The sequence below is a fragment of the Gallinula chloropus genome, assembly GCF_964237585.1.
Source record: "Gallinula chloropus genome assembly, chromosome: 1".
NCBI lineage: Eukaryota > Metazoa > Chordata > Aves > Gruiformes > Rallidae > Gallinula > Gallinula chloropus.
In genome coordinates this window covers 62,744,591-62,768,346 of record NC_140085.1, presented here as the reverse complement: position 1 = coordinate 62,768,346, position 23,756 = coordinate 62,744,591, and the positions used below count along the sequence as shown (strand labels likewise).

The window sequence follows — 23,756 nt, the reverse complement described above, 5'->3', positions numbered from 1 at the left end:
CAACTGACCTCCCAGGAAGCATTACAAATTTCTGACTGGTTTCCCACAGTGAAATGAAAGATAAATGATCATGATTTACTCTCAAATCCCACATTAAGGTGTAGATACTACACTGGCTTTAATGTTTACAAGAGGAAAACATTGGAAAAGCCCAAAACTGTTGTTTGGTTGCTTGGTTGGTTTTTTTTTTTTTTTTTAAAGCAGCTTAAATGGTAAATTACTGTCATGTAATGACATATAGCTATACACATGCTCTTAGCTATTTACAAAAATAATCTTCTGTGCTAAAAAATAGAACATTGCTTAAACAATAGATGTGTTTTTCTCCTGATAATGGGGAAGCCATCAATGTGGCCAATGTTCAGAACACTCAGGTGACAAGCTCAAATCCAACACACTAAACTATATAGAATAATAATCTTCTGTTCTCATAACATTGCCACCTAGAGAGAATGAAAAAACCCCACTACCTTTACAGTGAGCATATGGCATCGTCATGACATAATCTTCTCCCCTATTGAGGAATGTTAGCCGTCCTTCTCCATCTAGTATGGCAGATAATGAATTCCCTGAAATTCAAAGAGAGAAGATCACATTCCTCACTCTGCAAGATGCCAGTCAATATTCTGTAATAACTAGGCAATAAAATCAGTCTATTTAGAATTGCAATCTATCCTGACAAGTGAAGCCATGGTAATACACACTGTCTCCAATTAAAAATCTAAATAATCCAAAACCAGAAACTGAAATTCCAAAGATCAGTAGCAAAAACATTGCAAAGAAAGGATAACACAGTGATCAAAACCCTGATTCTTCTAACAGCCATCTTTCATCCATAAATCACAGCTCATTTACACCAATTTTGCACTCCTCAATAAAGGTACAACCAAAAAAACCCAACATTATTTACCATAGAATTTTGATTTGGCCAGAATGCTACCACTAAGGCAAAACCCATCCTTGCGGTTGCTAACGTAGAAGGCAGATATTGGAGGATGATGTGACACCTGTTGAAAAAAAAAGAAAGTATTAAAATAAAAAAAAGAAAGAAGAACAAGCAGCATAGTATAAACCTTGACCTAATTACGAGAGAATGGAAAAGTCAAGGTGCACATAACGGGATACAGTTAGCAGATGTGAAATGTGACTATAATCTTTAGAGATAAGCATCAAGCAAATGCTGAATTTCAGGAGTTAAGAAAATTAGCCCCTGACTTTTACTGGAGACAGAAATGCTGGAAACATGTTTCTTTCTGTTTCTCTAGGAAAACACACTTCTGTAAAAAAACTATGCATACCAGGAGAGCTTTTTTGGATACTATTCATATACTGAAACACATTTTCTGCAACTACCACGTTGTTTGACTTGCACAAAAATACAATGCATTTATTTTTCCTTAAAGATATTTGTTCTGGTTATTGCAGCTACCTGTTCTGCAATGTAAAAAGTCTTGCTATTCGTCCTTGGATGAATCCACATGCAGCGGAAAGTCTCACCAAGTATGGGGTTGTATGGCTTTTTCAGTCCCTAAACAGAAATAGAACTGAGAGTAACCATACAGTGCAGGGACAGAACTCACAAAATACTTTATCAGTTTGTCACTGAATAGAAGACCCACAAAAAAAAATGCAACCATAGTGCACTGTACTTGACTTCATCCTTTGAACATGATGCTCAGTTACACTGCTCTTCATTCTACGGAAATCAGCACAGACTTAATATACCTGCTAAACTATCCCAGGCTACACATAAAGACAAACAGAATGTAAGAATTTTCCTGTGGAATTATTACAGACCTTTTGCCTGAAGTTATGTACTAAGTGCTTTCTTCTTTCAGTACTGTTTCCCACCCACAAAACTATAAAGAGTATTTAGCATAAAGCTAAACAAAGAGGTGGAAATACTAATAACCCTCCAAGTGCAGCGTGTTATTACAGAAGAACAGTAAACACAGGACTGGCTCAACTTTATCACAAAATGTTTACTTCAGCTTCTGCTCCACGGGAAAAGAGCAATTGTATGCAGACTATTTTAAGCATGGCTAGGGACCAAAAAGGTCCATGATGCATTTGTGTAAATGAGGAAAAAACTTAACCTTGCTTTTAAAAGATGCCTAGCAGTATCATTTAAAAAAGAAAAACTGCAGCACATCCCTCAGCCCTCTAACTGGACAGATTAAAGTAAAGATAAAATAACATGTGAGAGAAAACCTTTGGCTTTTTGTAGAATCCTGACAAATACCACTTCACCACTTTTTTCATGCGGTTGTAAGCATTCTCTTCCAGTGCAGCTCTATGAAACAAACAGATCACATGGATAAAAATCAATGTTGTTTCAGTTAGAACACATTAATGATTGTTGTGATGGATCTTGGATCGAGGAGCTAACTAAAACACAGGTTTTGTGATTCACACTACTGTAAAACTTTCAGCTCAAGCATATCAAAGTTTTTCAAATAACTGTCTGAAAATGGAAAATAAAACAAAAGATCAGAAATGGTATTTCCATGATTTTGTTCTTCATAACATTAAATCCTGTTCCACCCCCCACTCAAGTTCTTCCATTTATAAGTTTCTACTTTACAGAACTGGCCTAGTCATGTACGTAACTCAAGTGGAATAATATTTCCATGTAAAGTCTTTATTACCTACATGTGAGCAGGTAACTACAAATCTGAACAGAATTTAACACTGTATTGAAATGGTTAACTGGCACTGGTTTGCCATTTCAATTATGCCTCCTAGAGAAAAAAAGTTAAACTGATTTTGAGAGATATTCTAACCAGCTAAACCAGAAATGTCTGCAGCACAATTGCTATTAAACTAAATTACTAAGAGGGCATGGACTTCAAGATGTACTATTTCACAGCTCCCAGGCAGTTAGCTTTCAAAAACAAGGCTATCTGGTGACTGATAGACTGTCAGATCAACATTCAAACTCTAAACAGTCAATGGTGGTGTTTGAGTAGACCGGATCAAATGTTTCTGTACACACTGTTAAGCCCATTTTAGTTTAAAAACCGAGAAGAATGAAAACCAGAGATAGGGTTGACTCACTCAGACAGAAAGTCTGCATGGTAGTAGTAATCAGATAGCTTGTCCAGGAAAGAACGAGGTTCCAAGATAAACGTAGGCAGTACAACCTTGGACAAGTCCATTCCCGGCCGGACTTGCTTCAGTAGCGTCCAGATCAGACTCTTGTTTTCTTCTGACACTACTTCTGTCTGAGCAGCCTCCCCTGCCTAGGATGAGCAAAGAACTGCTTACAGGAAAGAGAAAGAAATTCATCCTCCAGAAACAGGGCAACCCATTCTAGGGACGCAGTGACAATGGGAAATGGATACTTAATGGCAACCCCTCAGAAGCTGGAGTTTTTCCTCACAACAATGGAATAAAAATCAACTTTCTCTAAATACACTTATGATAAATCTTTAATGAAGTATGACAGATACACTATTTAGCATTAAAACCTGCATTTGCTTTCACAGCCCTGAAACAGAAAAAATGGAGGTAGACTGTTGCTCAGAAATCCTCCCTTAGTTCCTTCCCAGGCATCAAGCCCATTGCCCCATGTCCTCAGGTGCAGGACTTACACAGCAAAGGGCTGTTCATGCTACCAACTCTTCCCCACCACAAAGGTTGCACCTAAATAAAGCCACTACTTGGGGTAAGTGAGCAAAACCAGCAGGCACACTGCCATACACTCTTTCCTGTCCCAAGAAGAGGGGAGATTTCTTCCTTACAGTTTCTAAAATCAAAAGCAAAGGTTGCAGGAAAAGCATCCCTCTTTCCAGAACAGTTCTAAAATGCACAGTCAAAAATCTATTGTCAAACTCCTCAGCTTTTCCTAAACTGCTGCTGCTTCTAGAAACAATACTATAAAGCAATAAAGAACAAAGTATTTATTCCCATATGCATGAAAAAAAGAAACCTCATAGGTTTCTCATCTTCAGAAAATAGGGAAGATTTGTGAAAATTCGTGAAAAATAATCTCAATCCCTGTTCTAAATTTTTCAGTATCTTGATCACAAGTAAAACATAGAAAACACAGTTATTTGCCTTGTAGGTACGTAAGACAACCAGCAGAAGGGGAACAGAAGCTCTGGGGCATCATATTGGAATGCAGGGTGACATCAGAAATACAGCAAGCCTGCCACTGAATTCTGCAGACCCCACGGCTGTTAAATTCCAGAAAAAAATCCCAAAAGTTAATAAAAAAAAAGTATCAACTTCAACTGCAGGTGGCCCTTTCAAACTGAGCACCTTCTGTCTGAGCAATATACCAGATAACCTCATTACCTCTGTCGAAATCTATGCTATAAGCACAAGAGTGGCAAAGCAGAGCAGAACATGGGTGAACAGAACTTTTCTCCACAGTAATGCTGAATAAAATGAAAGCCAGACTTGCAAGCCAACTTCCAACTGTAACCTGATCCCTAAAGTATCAGCCTTCTATTTGGGGAAGCTGCTTGGTCACTATGGCAACAGAAGTTTTACCTCCCCAAGTTCTTCATGACTCTGTTCTAAGTAAGTTGTTTCCTTGATATCAATTGGCTCTGGATCCACGTAAGAATCATCCTGTCGCTCCGATGTGTCACTGTCGCTTTCTTCGCTTTTCCCCAATCCATCGTTATCAGACTCCTCGTGGTCATGGTCATTTTCCTTATCAGACTTGTCAGAGTACATATCTTGATCCTTAAAGTGATGCCTTTCAATTTCACTGTCGTTTAACCTAGACAAAATAAAAGCTAAATGAATCTTCAACTTCACACAATAATTTCGTGTTTCCAAACCAGGAAAGTTGCCAATAACGAGCCTGATCTAGCAGCAGTGTCAAACCAGCTTTGGTGGAAACACACTGGATGTACACTTCTCACTGAACCACCAAACACACTGAGTGTAGAGTAGCTCAGTTGAAAGGGACTTACAGTGATCACCTAGTCCAACTGCCTGACCCCTTCAGGCCTGGCCAACAGTTAAAGTGTGTTCTTAACGGCATTGTCCAACGGCCTCTCACACACCAACAGGCTTGAACCATTCCCATGTGTCCTGTCACTGGATGCCAGGGACAAGAGCTCAGCACCTCCCTCTCCACTTCCCCTCCTCAGGAAGCTGCAGAGAGCAGTGAGGTCGCCCCTTGGCCTTTCCTCCAGGCTAGTCAAGCCCAATGTCCTTATCTGCTCCTCACAGGACATGCCTGCCAGCCCCTTCACCAGCTTTGCTGCTCTCCTCTGGATGCATCCAAGGACCTTCAGACCCTTCTTAAATTGAGTAGCACAGAACTGGACAAGGTGAGGCCACACCAACACTGAATACAGCAGGGCAACCTCCTCTTTTGGCTGGCTCGTTACCCTGTTTGTGCAGTTTGCCCTCTGGGCTGACAGGGCACACTGCTGGCTCACACTGAGATGCTGCTGGCCAGCACCCCAGGTCTCTTTCTGTCAGGCTGCTCTCCAGTCACTCTGCTCCCAATTTATACTTGTGTCTGGTGTTACTGTGTCCGAGCTGCAGAACCCAGCATGTGTTCATGGTAAACTGCATGCCATTGATGACTGTCCAACGGTCCAATCTATCTAGAACCCTCTGCAAGGCCTCCTAGCCCTCAAGAGAATCAAAAGCATGTCACAGTTTGGTATCATTGTCAAATCTGCTACTGCTGCAATCAATTACTGCACCCAGACCACTGATAAAAAGTGTGAACTGTTCTTTAAGTGTCTTTCAGTAGCACCCAGTATGATCTTCTCCATAATTCTTCCAGGAACCGAGATTAAACTAACAGATCTGTAGCTCCCCTGGTGTTCACTCATGCCTTTCTTGTAAACTGGAATAACACTGGCTAGCTTCCAGTCAGCAGGAACCTCCCCAACCCCCCAACACCATTGGTAAATGATTGAGAGGGGTCCTGCTGTAAGATCCACTAGTTCCTTCAGTACTCTGGGATGAACCCCATCAGACCCCCATGGGCTTGTAAACATTCAACCGATACAATTGGTCTCTTAGGATTTCAGTGTCCACAAATGGAAAGCCACTTCCACAAATGGAAGTTCTCATACTCATGGTCCTCCAACTCAGAGGACCATGCAGCCCAAGAGTATTATTAAAGACTGAGGCAAAAAAACATTGCATGCCTCCACTTTTTCTTCATCCTTATTTTTTTCAGGTGACCATCTTCAAAAAGGATTGGTCCAATGTTTTCCTTGGGCCTCCTCTTGCTGTTAAACGTACTTTAAAAAGCTAGCTCTCAGTTGAAGCTTTCTTCTCCCTCTCTTGCCAACCCCATTAAAACTGAGCTTGCAGCTTTTGTTACTTAGATAGTTTAACACACTGAATATTCTTACAATACGCTGTATCAAAAGATCTACTTAATTAAACCATTAGTCTTAATTAGACTTAACAGTGGTAGCTAATTGCTGTGATTGTAAACTGGGCCAGCTGCTGATATTAAACTACTAGTCATGAGCATAGATCTCCAGCTGAATTGTACACACAGCAGTTTCCTTGTTTCCATGAGACAACAGAAGGAGCAAAACAGTAGCTGAGACTGCTCGGTCATCTGGCTATGGCCTTGACTATGGGCTGGGGGCAATAATTCGCCTTTTCTGTGCTTTTCTCAGAATACCTATGCCAGAAAGAATTGCATTTTTCCCAGTTCAGGTCTTCTGGATCAAATACAGGAGCACAGTCTTAACAGGAGTGTAAAATTCCTGCCCACCCAGAAAACAGATGGGCAGCTGGATGGGACGGATTATTTGAACTAAATTTACACCCACCTCAAAGTACATCAAATTCAGGGAAGATTCCTGAGAGAAACTGTGCCTCACCTCAAGGAGGACTCAACCTTTTATAATGTTCTTTGGTACCACAACTGAAATGTTTGAAAACACCATTCATGCTTGTTTAATAATATATCTCCACAAAAGTTGATGCTCCCCAAAATCTGACTGAATTGGAATAAACAGGGAGCTCCTCAAGGGCACTCAGACATAAGAGATACCAGGCAATTTCAACTTTTGTGCATTTAATTTAATACAATAATAGGGTGACCAAATCATTATTCATCTGTCTGGTGATTCAAAGCTGAGACATACTGCAACCATTTAAATAACAGCAGGAATATTCATTTCTTTATCCAAAGAACAGTAACTTATATTCACATCTACCAACTTCTGTCACATGTACCAAGCTTCTTATTTTTAGATGAAGTTAACAAGAGAGATCAACTTTGAGATAAAAAAAATTAAACTTTAACAGTTTAACTGAGTACTTAAACTTACTGATGTGATACCCAACTTTGTGTTTCTTGGGCCAAACCTTCCTCTGATTCCACTTTGCTTGAAAAACCAGATTTGTTTCATTTTATCCACATAGAGTATAAATCACAGAGCAAATAAGGCACATAAAGAGAACTGAGGAGCAAAAAGAACTGCAACCTTAGAAAGAGATCCTGCCTGTGAAGAAGTCATTGCTATAGAGTTCTGCCTAAAGGACAATCAGGCTTAGTAATTAATTCACTTACGGTAAGTTTTCTCCACTGTGCAAGTTGTTAGCACGAAGCAGACCGTAGAGAGAGACATGAGTAGTGTCTGCTGAATCGTGCTCTTTACCTTCTCTAATCATTGTACGCTTAAGCAGACTCGAACATTTCAGTGCCAGCTCCAAAGCATCCATCCAACACCTGCCTAAAGACAAATGTATCGTTAGACTGAAAACTAGGCATTTAACCAAACTAAACAACTTCCATTTCCTAATTTCACAGTCCTTTTAGGTCTGCTTATGTTGCCTTTCAAGACACTTTTCAGAGTTGTTCCATGTTACATCCATTGGATTTTATAGTCTGGTGGGGACATAAAAACAACTCGCAACTACCCAGCTTTGGTACAAGGGTAGGACAAGCAATGTGATTCTGAGCATATTCCAGCATTTCTTCCTTAATGGTTCCATCCAGCCCTGACTGTTGAATCCCTCCAAAGCTGCCTGCAGACCTCCTCTAGTTTTGAAGACTAAGTAACTGCAAAGTTTGCAGTATCAGTTGGCAAAATTTGCTCACATAAAACAGTAATAATGTGGAAAAGGAGCTGTGACAATAGCATATAAATGCCATTTCAGTATAACACAGCATAAATTCTAATATTTTTTCCCCAAAATAACTAGAATTCATGTGCTCTTTCTGCTCCTTATTTCTTCATTTCCATGTATTTAACCCCTTTATCAAGTCAGAAGGCAAAGGGAGTCCTACATTTGAAGTCTGCAGGGTTACGCTTAATTTGCCAGCAGAAGGAAAGCAGCTGCTACGAAGGTGACAACACTCTCAAATTCTTTCCACACTGTAACCTCTGAAGATGGTTGCACTGATGTTGACCACCACCCTCCCAGTGATGAAGGGTGTTACAAAACTATTTGGAGGCAGTTTTTACTACTAGAACTCTGTGCGACTGCTGTACTTTATAATACACAAATGCTTTCATTAGAAAGGAAGCATGCCCACATTTGCACTTCAGAAAGACACTAGCTTGAGTATTTAGACATACATTAATACAGTTAAATCTGAAATAAACCCTTCCTGCTCCTCTACCCAGCCAACACAAGAGAGCTGCAAGGTCTTCAATGACAGTTTCTTCAGTTTCTTCTTGTACTGACACAATCGAACGGGCTGAATTAAGGCAGAACCCTTACAATGGTTAAACTGTAATCACAGTGCTGAAACAGACCTGGGAATACAGCTGAAACCATCTCTTTCTAATCATTAACTGCTGTCACTGCAGAATAACACTGAAATACCTATTTACCATCAGATTCTGAGGCAGCTCGGATGATCAAATAACTGCTGGGCAACGGCTGAGTGATAGAACCAACTGCTTCACCTTTGGGACCCTTGAAATACACAAAACAAGCAACAGCATCAGACATTTCAGTTCAGTTTTACAGTTTATCATTCAACCCAAGAACAAGCTGACACACTGCAGGGCTATTTACTGTCACTCAGCAACATCTAATGAAGACATGAATGGAAAGATGGACAGCCCTCTTTTACTGGATTTCTTCTTCAAAGACTTCATTTTAAGTATAGCTCCCAGTTCAACCCCATTTTAAACAGAACAGTCATTGGGATTCAATTAGGTTTTGGTGTTTGGTTGTGTTGATTTTCTTGGGGTTTTTGTTTTTGTAAATCAACAGTTACCTGGGACAGTAACTTGGAAGTGCTCTGCTGATGCTACTTATAGCAGGATGACAAAAGCATCAAAGAAACACCATGGGAGAGTCCCTCTCACTGCCTGGGAGCTCCTGCAGATGGGTGTAGGGAGGTCAGAAGGGACAGGCAATTTCTCTTCAACTCAGAATTTCAGCTGAAGAGGTATGATCAAAAGCAAGCAACACAAAAGACATATCTGTGGGGTGGTTTAAGAGTTGATTTGCAACAAAGGCTGCCTCATAAGACACCCCACATTTGTACAGCAACTGGGTCTTCCCCTTCCAGTGCCATTCATTCTTGATGACAGCAAAGGTTCCTCTCAACTCTTAAAAGGATGTTGTGGTTCATAGCTGAGAGAGACACAAGGGCAAGGCAAACTCCTGCAAAGGTGGTGAGGCCCTTTAAAGTGATCAACTTCATACTTATTTTACATGGCAAAGTGTTTGATGCCTCACCAGAACCCTATGCTCCAGAACTCCATAGGTTTTGTCTGTCCTCAGAAGGCACTTGAGTCAACTGATATTGAAAATGTTTAGGTGCCTAACTGTAGGTTTAGCATTGAAATAAGAAAAAAAAAAAAAAAGATGCCCAGGTCCATAATAGACATTTAGATGCTTAAGTCTCTCTATAAAGGGTATCAGCAGGACACCATGACATGTTCAACTAAAAGACACACAGAGGATGTCAAATGCCAAAGTTTAATTTTCACTATGAAGTTCTTCACATTCCAAATTAAAAAAGTAATCCAAAAGACCTTTCAATTTCTGTTGAGCTTCATTTCAGAATAAAATGCTAAACAACCATTTTAAAGCCCCTTCAAAAAAAGTTTACCTCTGGTACCTTTAAGAAAACTGGTAGGCAAAGAGGGCTGTATGAAACATACTTGAAGCTATTGTGGGAAGCTGGGTTAAACCTGCCTAACTGGTAAGTTAACACATTTTTGTCTGGACTGATATTCCCCTCATAACACCCTGATGAAAAGCCAGTACAAGGCTTAGAAGAAGGAATTGGAAAGCCAGCAGAAGTTTTGAGCAAAAGCAGGTAAAAGGCAGGTATTTTAGAAGCAAGCAAATGAAACAGCCAGAACATTTCTGAGGGCAAGAGGCGAGTCTTGGTGGCACTTAAATACCACTACAGGCAAGCTAGTGCTGGTATAAATGATGTTCATTAACTCCCAGATAGTCAGTACAGAGTAACAGCAACGTGGGTGTTAGAAACAAGATTCCAAACCTCAGTCCCCCTCCAAGGGAGCTGACAGACTGAAAAGACTTTGATGAAGTGGACTCACAGGGATTAGGAGTTAGCAAGTTAGGAGAACCAGAAGGGACAACCCCATGCAGAAGTACTCCACACCCCGAGGGCAGGTAGGCAGGGAAGAGGTGCCACTCTCTCTGGGCCTCTGAGGAGAGGAGAGAACCATGGCGCAGTGCAACACCAGGCAGGCCTGGGAGAGGTCCTGGTGTGCTGCACAGAGGCCTGCACAGGTGCAAAGGCCTCAGCCTTTGAGACTCTTGAGACTCTCAGGTCACAGAACACAGACTAAGGCCAGACATCTGTCCATGAGATCTCCCCTTTAGGGTTGTATTATGGGCATGCAAGGAACACTACTTACTCTGTACCAAAGAGGTGCCATTTCGAGATGAAGTGTGGTTTTCATGTTGGGGGTGTGTGTGGGTGTATGTGTGTGTATTTACTTTTAATACAAGAAAGCTATACTTCCACAGGTGCTTTGCCAATACATTGATTAAAAGCAAAGGAATAATTTGCAGTGAACATTTAAGTAGGATGACTTAATTTAGAATAACTGCTCATGGTTCTAGACTTCCCCTAATTGACTGCTGTTCCAAAAGCACTGGACATTTTTCTTGGTATCACCCATTATGTTTTCAATATCAATTTCCAGTATGAAAGTGTTCCATGCAAGTTCCATTTGTTAGGTGACTTTGTTTCAACTGTCTCTGCTCCTGACAACATGAGGGTACCAACTACTCAAACGCAAGGTAAAGGGCAAGTTAAAAATTCCACCAGATCAGAAAGACTCCTTCATACAGAATATTCATGCCAATAAAACTCAAATGCCATGAACATTCAGAGAAAGCAATAAAAACTAATATACAGTCACGCCTGGCTAAATTTACTCAAGAAAAAATATTTGCATTAGCTTTCCTAGTTATTAGTTTTAGAAAACTGAAATGGCATCAGGCCCGGGCACATGAGGAAGGCAGAACACAGTACAGTGCATCAGCTACCTCAGAGTGCAGGAGGAACATCAAAGACCACAGCAACAGGCTTATGGGAGTGCGTGAAGTGACTGGCCACAAACTACTGCAGAAGAGAACTTGCAGTCTGCCAGAAGGACACACCATGGGACATGTGTTGTTGTGAGAAACTCTCCTGCAGAACTTATGCCTGTGTAAATGTTTCTTGCAACATCATCTTCCTGCACTGACTGCAAACAAGGCTCATTTTGCCTTAGACTTCAGGCTCATTCTGGTAAATGTACTCTGTAAATCAGCCCATTGCTATTATGCTTATGAATGTCTGCCTCCCAATAATAAATCTGTAACCAGAATGTTATCATTGACTAGGTAAACAAGGCAGAAAAAGATTTCAAACTTGAAGGCCTCTTAACTAATTAAATCCAGTAATTCTCAACTGCAAATAGCCATACCAAAATGAACAAACGCCACTCCAGCTCTCAGCACACTTAGAATGGACAATATCAACTTGTTCAGGTTCAAAATTTGACCTACCTTAAAAAAGTAAAAATCTGGTGGGGCATGTCCTCTAAATTCTAAATATCTAGTTAAAAAAACAAACACATCCATTTCTCATTGCCAAGCAATAAAGAAATATAAGACCAATTTGTGATCAGGAGACAGGCCACCACATTGCAATGTATGTACACATGATCATAATTAATTAAATCACATTATCATCAAACTCTGTATCTTTGAAAATGGGTAAGAAGTTTGTGTTCTGCAAATGTGAGATCACAGCCAATTAGTGAAAAGTCCTCCTAAGCAATATTTAAATGAAACTGTTCAAAAGCAGATACAAAAGATTTGATGGAAGTTTGGTAAATTTAGGTAACACCAATCATCATAACAATTCAGGAAGACCACAAACAAACACCAGGGTTATACTTGCCAACTGACTTCCAAGTCTGAGGTAAAGACAAGAATATCATTGCAGCATATTCCACAGATGTAACTGCACATCTGTATCAAGTTAAGATTCAAAGATAAAATCTCACAATTAGCAGCTATCTTAAGGTGTATGTTGCAGAGGGCATAATTCATTTCTTATGATAAGGATCCTAATAACTTAGCATCACTCCATCTAAAGCAAGATCTCACTTCAGGAGGTAAGTGTGTTCACTTGTGCTGTGTTTCTGCATTCCCTCCCCATGTGCAAACACAAAACAAGGACTACAATAGTTTGTTTACTACAGTATAAACAATGAGTAGTAAGTAGCAAACATTAAAGAGTCTTACCAGAAACTGAAATAAACCTTTGCTGTGCAGAACACACTGTGGGTTTCAACACTTACAGATAAAAGCTGCTCACAATATTATGTTATGTATGACAAAGCAAACAGACGTAAGAACTGAAAGTGAACATTTATCTTCCTAAAACTGTAGCCAAAAAGGAACACAACTGGCTAACATGTTGCAGTATGAACAATTATTGCACAAGGTAGTAATCTGAATTTCTACTCTTACAATCAAATTGAACCAGGCTGGCGTTTTATTGCAGTAACATAGGGTTGGAAGCCAAGAAATGTTTGTAACACATCTCAACTCTTTCATTTTGGCAAATCACTTCCCTTCTTAATTTCTCAGATTCATCTGATGTAAACTACAGCATTATACAGTCATTCCTTTCATTTACATGATTGCCAGTAAATGGCATTAATGCCTTTAATGGCATCCCTCTGCACACCACACTTCTGAAGCTATTTAAGTATACAGAGCGGCATAAATCAAATATGTTCTGTGATGAAGAGGAATAGATGTGGGAGGCTCATATTAAGAATAAACAAACCATTAAAGTTACAAGGGAAAATGTAGTTCAGCTTTTCATTAAGGTTGTCTTTACTCATAGCTGGCTAATGCTAGTCATCCGTTAAGAAGCATATAAGCTACCACTAACCTTTATAGCCCATATGGACTGCTCCAAAGGATGAAAGAGTTTGAAACAAAAGCCATCTTTTTTAGAAGGCCTCTCAATGAGTTCACAGGCGTTCAGGAGCACTGTTCCTACCCACTGGCCGTTTTTGGGGGTTTTGTAAACAAGCAACACTCCTGGTTTCAGTACACACCACAGTTTGGTCCAGCTTTTCAAGGTACCACGAATCTAGAAGATAAACAGTTAGAGTTATAGCTCAGTGAACCCAATACCAAAACCACCTCCCTTAACAAAATGAAAATTTAAATGGAAACTATTTATTTGGTTTTGTTTCACAAAAAGTTTATCAGGTCTATCAAAAGTTTACCCAGCTTTATCAAAGACAATGCAAAGGTACAATTTTAATGCTCACTCTTCTATTTTCTCATAATGAATACTTATTCTACAAATTGGCATACACACATCCAGATATGGGAAGTTTAAAAATTAATCTAAAACCTTCATGAATTTTCCTATCCAGAATGTATTTTACCACTAGTATGAAGACAGGATAATCTTCAGGAACAGAACTCCTCTGAAAACAGGGCAGATGTCACATAAGAAAAGTAGGATATTCACAAAATAGTTCAGTTATATTTGTATTTCTTAGGTAAAACCTCTTAGAATAGCTGTTAGCTTCAACCTATATGTGAAATATAAAAACTCTTCAAGTCCCTGAATCTGACTAGCCTGCTTGCATCAATTCTGTCAACTCTGGATTTTAATTACTTCTCTATCTGTAGGCCTGAATGCCAACTTGACATCTGTGCAGTGTTTTAGCCTGTTTACATTGATTTTTGCAAAAACTGAAGAAACTTTTTCCAGACAAGCTATGAACTCTACAAATGGGAAAGAGATCTTTTTTCTTGTACAATTTCCAAGGAATTTATTTACAAACTTCAGGAATTATATACAAATATATAAACTGCACTACTGATGATGATGCTGACTGCTATCTTTGAGAAATTAATTCCCCACCTTTTGTATCAGTATTAGAGGTCAGGTAGTTCTTAATGAGAGGAAAGGAAAATTACCAGAGATACGTAATGAAATCTGTATTCAACTATCTGACTGAACCATCTTCATTATTGCTACAGACATAACAGAGCTTCAATTCAAAGTGCAAAATAAAAAAGACAAAATTAACATTGTAACACCAATTCATCTGAAGTTAATGGCTATACACACAAGATGCACACGACTCTGGTGACTGCAGTAAGTGGGAGCTAGGTTCCTTCATTATTCCTCTAGGATCTGAGCACAGAGACCCTGAGATGCAATTAGTGGCTACTGCGCTTGTAGAAAAACATTAACAGCAAGTAAAAGATTATTGAGCCTTTTCTATTCTGGTCAGAAAGAAACAACCAGCTGCTACATCATCAACTCAGGTTTCACACTTGGATTCTGACCTTCAACCAGTCAGCCATAACAATAACTGACGGGTCTGTGATAGTGCTAAGTAATTCTTTTGTGGCTCTCTTCTTTTCTTCTCTGTAATTTTTCTTTTGAACCTGCAAATAATAATAAAAATATTTACAGTGTCACAGCCAAAAACCATTAATAGGAGCACAAAAAAACCAAATATCAATGCAAGCTGAGAAAAAACATGGTAAATTCAATTTGCAATACAGAGAAGCACCTTTAAAACACAGTATTTGACTACAACTATTTCAAATTCTGTTTCAAGGGCTTGCTGCTCTTGAACATAACCATGTACCCAATGTCAGATTCTTCTGCACTTTGCCTTTAAGACTGAAGACTGCAAAACTCTTGCAAGAATCACATGGGGGAAACCAACCAAACAACCCTCCTTGCTCCCTTCCTTTCCCAGTGTACAGTAAAAAAACAAAGTTGGGCCAGATTCAGCTTTACAGGTACATTATCTGATCAGAAGTCCTTACTTACCAATTATTTTCCCTCATCAGTAGAAATCTGCAGCAGTGTATCTTCCTCTTTCAGAGGCAATTAATTTTATATTTCTCCTGACATGATATATCTTTCATGCAGTGGAGTTTGGTCTTGTTACAACACAGGAGGACAAAGGCAGTGCAGAAACCAGAGGTCCTGCCTGCAAATTTTAACTTTGATAATTCAATTTGATATTTCATTGCATGCAGATGTCCTAAGTCCCTGCCAACCTGAATTATCCTCCAATTTTCTGAGTTATGCTATAATCTTGTTCCATCTTAAAGACTACATTATAGAAGCCCATACTCAAGCAACATACAATCAGATTTGAAGAGATTCAACACCACTACTTCTCACATTACTTCAGTATTTCAAAGAGGTCTCATCATTATTTGGCATTTTTGCCTCCTTGTTAAGAGAATACAGTAAAACTACATGAATGCATTTACAGTCCACAAAGGAGTTTCTTGGAAATTAATTTACCTTGAGAGATTCTTTTTTTGTAAGCTTGCTTGAAGATAAAGAGATGTCCTTCTCAGAGCCATTGAAAAGCTTGGATTCAGACTGGAATTCACAAAATGCATAATAAATAAATTATAATGAGAGATACAAGGATATATTACTGTTGCAGACACTTTAGAAAGTGTTTGAAATGCACAATTACGTTTGTAAGGTTCTCATTCTCACTCCTCTACACTTCCTTCCACTTAACAAAAAACCCACAGCTTGTAACATGAGCTGTTCACCTCCTATTTATTATGGAGTCTTTATTCATAAGGGTTTTATGGGAAAGAAGTCTGAGATCTCTCCAGAAGCAGATGAACTATACACAGCAAATATTTAGTGCACGTAGCTTGTTACCTGGTATGTTGCAGACCTGACTAGTCAGGGCTTATTTTAGCAGAGCAAGAAGGTTTTAGAAGAATCTCAGTGTTTAAACACAGGAGTTATTCCCATGACATACGAATCCCAACATCTTTATTCATTACTTGACGGCTCTGCCGAATGGATTGCCATAGAGGCACTTACCCCATGACCCATGAAGGAAAATACAGCCTCTTCACTCTCAGATTCAGTGCTCTATAAATGATCAGAGTACAACTGCCCACCAAGTGCACACGTTCTGCTCCTTCCTCCCTAATCCCACACTCCGATTACTTTCTGCAAGTCATCTTCAAGAAGCTCACAGTGGCAACAGCCAGGGGCACAAGGCTCAGGTCTGTTTGTGGAACCCAAGTCCTTGCTCATGACAGGACAATATGCTGCCTCAGCACTACGTGAGTTCTCCCTCCCTCCTCTCCCTACATCTTCGTAAGGTTCAAAGTTTATTCCTTGGCATCTGTTGCCTACAAGCTGAAAAGGAACTAGAAGGCACCAGAGATTCATGCCAGGATACAGAGTTCTTGCTACAAGAAAAAACCAAAACAGTCACGTCATTGTCCTTGCAACTCAGACAACCCTGAGTAGGTATCCACCATATATGAACTTCAAATAAAATACGAAGAGCTGCGTTTCTTTGTGCACCGAATTAATAGGCCTGATGGACCCAAAGGTCCTGCCTAGTCCAAAAAAACCCCAAAATAACCAAACCCCAAAAACCCCCAAAACTGAAGAAGAAAGAAAAATCAACATAAAATTCGAAAGTGTAAATTCAAGGGCAGTTTATGAGAACTGCTTCTCAAGCTGTTCAGCATTTCTGACTAGTCATGTCAAATATCAGACTACAAGGCAAAGTCTAGTCACCGAAATTGTATTTTGGAATGCTATAGAGTGAAAGTCAAAAAATACACAAGGTTTGAGAAAACTTACTGCAATAATAAAAACAGGGCACTTGAACATGCTTATTTTTTTAGGACAGATGTTGTTCAAACTAAATAAATAAAAATAGAGATTTGTAAGTGGAACAAAACAATTTAACTTTTATCCCACTTTGATGCCTTTGATTCAGAACTAAGACTTCACAGGCATTTACTTAGCTAGCTAGTGTCAAAAAATAACTTTATCTCAAAATCCTTTCAACAATAGGTAAATGTTTTCTAACTTCCAAATACATCTTAGAAAAACAAAGGAAACATCTTCGTTTTGTATTAAAGATATTTTCTTAACACTCAAAATCTAGTTTTAAGACAAGCACACAACTTGAAATTTAATTCTTCTGCCTAGAAGTTAAAGGAAATACAGTACTTTAATAGAAGAGGGAAAAATGCTTATCACTGTCACCTAAGAAGAGCTAATGAACCCGTTATGCAAGCTATAAAGGAGGATCTTAAGCATTCATAAATATTCTAGTTGCTCACTAACAGAAAGCTAATGCAATCTAAAGGTCATGCATATAAAAGACCCAAACCAGTAAGTATCACAGGTTAGAAAACCTCATTTTCTCAGTTTCTCCATTTCAGAGCTGGCTAACATGACACTGAGTAAAGGTCTGTATTTACCTGTCCAACAGATTATGAAAAGGGTCAGTGATTTGTGTATTTTTAAGCCAGCAACTTCCTCTGCGTTACACCCACGCAAAATGGATGAGATCAAAATTCAAAATAGCACATTTCAAGAGAACCTACTGCAACTGCCAGCAAGGTTCATTTAGCACCAAACTCTGGGCCTTTCCATCCTTACTTAAAAAGAAGGGCTGCTACTTCAGTCCCACAGCTACGACAGACAGTTACCATCTCTCAGTCCAAAGTGGGTTATAACTGAACCACTAGTCTTATCAAGTCTCTCACACAGACATGGCAAAAATAAGGATGAAGAAGGATATATATATATATATATATATATGTTAATTAGGAGAAGTAGGAATATCGGTGTCACCTTTGATAGTAGAATGACACAAACAAAAGTAATGGCAAAGCACAAAAAGAATTAAAGGTAAGAACCAAGAAAAATAAGTATCAGGAAGAGAAAAAAACAAACTGGATAGTCAAAGGTAAATGATTTATAGGAAAAAATGCAACATAAAAGAGGGTATATTAACTTGATTTCCAAGTCCAAAATTATTTAGAGGTTTCTGAACCAACGTAAATATTTCTATCAGGAGTGAGCTGGATGGGAAAGTAGGTTTCCTACATCTCCCTGACAAGTGAGGCTCTAGGATGCAGCAAAGCTGAAAGACACAAATCTTCTGTGACTCTAAATCAGATGCAAGAAACCAACAGCTGGAAAGGCTTCGCTACACACCACAGAACTGCAGCATCAGCTGCCCCAGTGCAATTCTGATGACACTATGCAGGAAAATGCTCCCTCTAAGTAGCTTTCCTTTCCTTCAGTAACACTTTAACTTTCTCTTTAAGGCTCTAAAAGATGAAATACCAGAGCACAAACTGTGTAAAGACCTCAGGTGCAATCCCCCCAGGTCTCCCAGGGGTGCAGCTGCTCGTGCCCAGGGCAGCTCTGATGGACTGCCATGTGAACCTTGCAGCAGAGTGTTCTGGAAAGAACAAGCTGTGTGAGAAAGCAGCAAGGAGCAGACATCTCCCTGTCCCCCTCCTGTTCAAGTTTGGGTCCTTGCCTTCCCCTTCAGACCAGCCCAGGCCTGCTGTGCCCTGACAATCCATTTAAGTGTCTGTTGGCATATTTGCCTCTCTAAAAAACAATGGGCATCCCAGCAGAAAAGACAACCACACAGCTGGGTAATTTAAAGCCTTTAAACAGTATCCTGTAGCAATGTAAGAATAATATAATGTAATGCAATAATAGCAATGCAATAAAGTAAGAAAAACAAGTGAATTTCGCTACTCCATACAGCAATCAAAACAAATGCAACCTCCTCCCCTCCACAAAATGCAGCCTTTCCCTTTTCTCTTTAATGTCTTGAAGAGTTCCACATTCTAAAAAACATAAAAAACTAGCAGATAAAATTCAGTGTATTGACATGCCAGGCACTTTTGCTGACCAAAATGTTCACTCAGTTTATGAGTCACAATAAGACAAGCAATAAAGAGGGTTGCATAAGAGCAGCCTATTCAATGTCCTAAAACTGACAGCATCTATAAATGTGACCTATACATTTTAAAAAAATTGGGAAAGGAAAAGTGAGCTATGGTAATTTTTCTCTACATTACTACCATCAGTTTTTACACAAATCTCTCATCATGTGCCTACTATTTCATTACCATGAGAAAAGAACATTTTATTCTGAACCAGAAGGTTATTACACACAATAATCGGAACAAACCACAACTCTGGACAGAAACAACCTGGGATCATTATAGAAAACAGAATCTTTGTTTGCTCAGGTATACAGTCTTTTTGTTTTGCTCAGGTAACCTTCTTTCTCAAGGTAAGCCACCCTGAGATGCTATGGTTTTGGAGACCACAATGTACAACTCCACTTTGGACGTCCTCCGTGGGCCTTTTCCATCTTGGCAATACAATCTGTGATGACTACAAATTTGCCTGGCTCCTGCCTTTTCCATTTCTATTACCAAGATTCCCAGAAAGCAGAAACACGCATACCAATTATATCTAGTTAAATATTCTACTGAGTATGCTTTCCTTTGCACTCTTCCTGCCTCAATGAGCTAGGCCTTTATAGTCAAATGCGGAGGTACTGAAGCCTTTGCAACAGACAGGACAACACATTACATTTAACTGTGGTTACTCTGGCAATTGAAGCCATTAAACTCTTTTCCAATTACAGTTTAACATTCTTAGAAGATTTGCTACAGCTCAGTGAACAGCATCTTCATCTACAGCTTAAAAGGATTTTAAATTCTGCTCCATAGCACAAGTTGGCCTCCATCCATCATTATATTTGACGAGGCAACACCCCACCCAAAGATGACTGTGCAAAGACTCCACGTCTCATCTGCACTAATTTGAACTAAAGGTTTTTATGTTACGTCATCCCAAGAACTACATTAAGAAATTCCCTTGAATCTTTATCTGTTGCTGAATCTGAAGAGTAATCTTCAAGATTATCTACAACAAAAGTGAAATACTTCTGCTTTTAATTTAAAATACACTCAACTCCTTTGCATACAGACCATTTTAAGCCGGATTAGGAGGCTTCTTTCCTTACCTTGCTTTTGGACATAGAATGTGCTGTATCCTCTTTGCTCTGCAACACATCATCCTTCCCTTTGTCAAAACCTTAAAGAAAAGACAGCACTGTTGCAAATGGTTCGAAGATACGACATTTTATATGAGCTAGACTTTGGAATAAAGTTGCAAATTGTGTTTTGCATAAAAACGTGCAAATTGGATTTTCAAACAACATATACATACCAGTCCATCACATCAGCCAAACCCACACCAGCTACTGCAATATAAACTATTTCAATACCCATTAAGAGGCGAGAACAGTCCACTGTGTTCGGATGGTGCTGCACCCGATCCATTCACCTGACAAACTGTAAGTATGGCGTGCAAACTCTTGTCATTTTACCTTCTTGTTCTCCTCTGCCTGCATAAACCCATGCACGGAGCAGAACACTAAATAAAGCCTTTTTTTGGCGTGTTCATTTCTGTAGCTAGAAATAATTGTTTAATGCCACCTACACAAAAGCAAACCTAAGCCGCTGATTAAGATCGCCAGGGTTTGGCAAGCAAAGGAGAAAGCTGGCTTCCTTCAAGGTTAGCCCTGAGTTCATACTTTCAACCTGACGTGGCAGAGGCTTGACTGCAAGCCTGTATATTAACACAGTTGTTGAAATCCCACATTTCTCTTCTGTGAGTGACTCACGGTACAAACCCCACACTTTCTCAGCATCCAAAAACCAAACTGCGGTAACAGCTGGAACCAGCGTGTCTGTGACAATGGGAGAGGGGGGTGTCACATCTGGCATCAGTACTGCTGCACAGCTGCTCTGTGGCACAGAAGAGGGTGCTAGGCTCCCAGTATATGTTAAGAAAAAATAATCTACTCTGGTTGTGAGGCAGAAAATCTCAGTGATCCACTGTCTTTGAACAGGTTGGTGGCAGCATATAGCTTTTATAAACGAGAATGAAACAAACTGCACATTGCATTTATCTGAGTAAGTAAAAACGCCATCCTTTGCCTGCCCTCCAGGCAGAAGGCAGATACACATATGTAAGTCACACATGCACCTCAGGAACAATCCAGGCAGCTGGCAGGCCCCTCGTGGCTCTGCCAGTGGTACCCACCAGCGTCACCCCAGCAGAGGGCACTGCATCAGCAGCTAAACTGCTCCATCAGACACCACAACGCCTGGACATGCTCCACGCTTTGAAAGGGAAATTTGGTACCAGGATCTCTCAAATTAGAAGATTTATCAGAGAAACGGCTTGATTTCACGTTCTTCAGAGGGTGGCATGTGGTGAGTCTTTATGGACTTTAAAAGAATTTTTATTAACTTTCTGTAACAATGTGGAGTAGCTTGCTCAGGGTAGAAATTTTTTTATAAACCACTACCTTCCTTTCCACAACTTACAATACCCAGAAACTGATTCATCTATCACTAATACACATCTTGGGAAGCCTCATGGAGTTATAGAGGCATTAGGTTGGTCTTCAGGTTACGTGAGAAAGCAGAGATTCCTTTTAGTTTTGGCCTGGTCTTTGGGGTGGGGTTTGTTTATATTTATTACATTCTGCAGGAATTCCATTTTAAGGTCAGATTTAAAGAAGTTATATCCTGCAATACAATGATATTTCAGCTATGTTTACATAAAGAAAACCTTACGTGCCTTTACAGAAAGAAACCTTTACAAGTCTCACAGAAGCCCCTCTGTGAACAGTCCCTTACATACGTCCTTTGGAAATTCTCCAACACATCCATGATGGGTTGCAGGGCTAATGAAAACCTATAATGCAGAAGACCACTTGACCACGGGGAAGTACCACCTGAACAGGCAGAAGATTTGTAGTACTAGAAAATCCAGAAAACCCCCCAAAGTCACATCATGATCCAGAGGCCACAAGCCACTTTTCCTATATAACATCAAACACAAAAGCATGTTTTCTACAGCATCAGGTGCCAAAAAGACCTTTAAGCAAGCAGATCTGCCTTAGTTCACTGAGAAGTTACTGGATTTGATGCCAGTCTTAAACAGACAAACACATGCCAGAATCATAGCAACGAGGTTTTCTCCTCACCCTCGAATTCAAAAGAAATTCCCAATTAGGAACCAAGTCATACTGAAAATGGAAATGCAGGCATTTTCTAACGGCTTTCCAGTTTTCACTCATTTATTTATATGCACACACAAAAAACTTAGTGACAGGAATGAAGAAGAAAGTGCTAAGTCAAGATTGTTCTTACAGAAGAGAAGCTATAATTCACACCTTGCTTTCTAAACCACAGCGCCTTTAAGGGCTTTACACATCCTTATCTACCATATATATACTTTTATTTTCACAAACAAGCTTCTTTTCATTGGTTTCATCAACGAAAACAGAATCAAGTACTGTGTCCCAGAGAATCAGATGCTAAGACCAAAGCTCAGCCATGTTTCCCTGAACTTCACCTCCTTCTCGTGTGGGCATGCTCATTTATAAACATGCCACCACACTCACTGTTCTCTTCCTTACTCCTTATTGAGGGGTTTGACAGCAAACCCCAGTCAGGGGGATGCAGATGCTGGAATACTTTGCACAGCTCCGTCTTGTCTGTGAGGTCTTGGAACCTCCCACCCTCTCTGCAGAAGGGATAAGCTCACTTAGAGCACAGACAGGCAGCTTTTCTCCCCATGAGATAAAATATGTGTTTAAAAAATAAATAAATTTAAAAAATCCTAATTCAGGTGCTGTTCCAGAAACAGCCTCACACACAGCATAAGGACATGTTTTCCAGGGAGCCTCTATTAAGGTGGAGGGCTGCCAGTACCATAACACAATCTTACTTCTCCTGACAAGAACAGTTTGATACTAATACCTGCAGGGAAGTTTTACCGAAACATGGCATAAAGCTATAGATGGGCCCAAGCTGACTGTGATACATATTTTGTTGTGGAAATACTTGGTCAAGGAAACAACGTCAGAACAATTACATTCACAGAATCAACAATAAGAAATACTGCTTTCTTCCTTCCTGCTACCCATTATGAACAATGCATTTCTCCATGGACTTCAGGCTGAGAGAACTCTGCCTCTAAATGATGCTTTGCTCTACTGCTTTGTTTGTTGTCTTGTTCACCCCAGAGGTACTGAAAATCGCACCACAAAAAGTCACTGAAGTCTGTGTTTGGAGCAGATACAGCCAGAGTATGAAAAGACAGAGGCAGGGCCTAATAAAAAGAACATGCTTAAAGTTTTTAATGTCTATCAGGAGTGGTCTGGGGTTTTACTATTTTAGCGTATTTACTGTTTACCATCCTGTAATTTAATCAGTAACTTTTCAATAAGACAACCTGCACTCAGATTTCACAATGCAGAAATTCAGGTGTTAAGGATACAGTCCCTTTCTGTAATTTCCTCTGTATTAAATCTCTTGGATTTGCTTATTGTTTGCTACCTAATCTCATGAGACCAATTTTCAGCCAGGGGACAGAAAGGAAGCACAGTTTGAATAAACCTTCAGAGCTG

General features: G+C 39.7%; 1 protein-coding gene across 1 annotated transcript in view; it reads right to left on the bottom strand.

Annotated features, from left to right (window-relative positions):
• The window catches only part of OSBPL8 (oxysterol binding protein like 8), an 87,344-nt gene that overhangs the window by 7,949 nt on the left and 55,639 nt on the right, over positions 1 to 23,756 (bottom strand). The window contains exons 4-15 of the mRNA XM_084263717.1: positions 20,292 to 20,362; positions 15,752 to 15,832; positions 14,770 to 14,871; positions 13,346 to 13,549; positions 8,787 to 8,871; positions 7,517 to 7,679; positions 4,498 to 4,732; positions 3,058 to 3,242; positions 2,212 to 2,293; positions 1,430 to 1,528; positions 911 to 1,007; positions 471 to 569 (exon numbers count right to left, since the gene is read on the bottom strand). Coding sequence (XP_084119843.1) covers positions 471 to 569; positions 911 to 1,007; positions 1,430 to 1,528; positions 2,212 to 2,293; positions 3,058 to 3,242; positions 4,498 to 4,732; positions 7,517 to 7,679; positions 8,787 to 8,871; positions 13,346 to 13,549; positions 14,770 to 14,871; positions 15,752 to 15,832; positions 20,292 to 20,362 — 1,503 coding nt within the window. The remainder of the gene's footprint in view (positions 1 to 470; positions 570 to 910; positions 1,008 to 1,429; positions 1,529 to 2,211; positions 2,294 to 3,057; positions 3,243 to 4,497; positions 4,733 to 7,516; positions 7,680 to 8,786; positions 8,872 to 13,345; positions 13,550 to 14,769; positions 14,872 to 15,751; positions 15,833 to 20,291; positions 20,363 to 23,756) is intronic.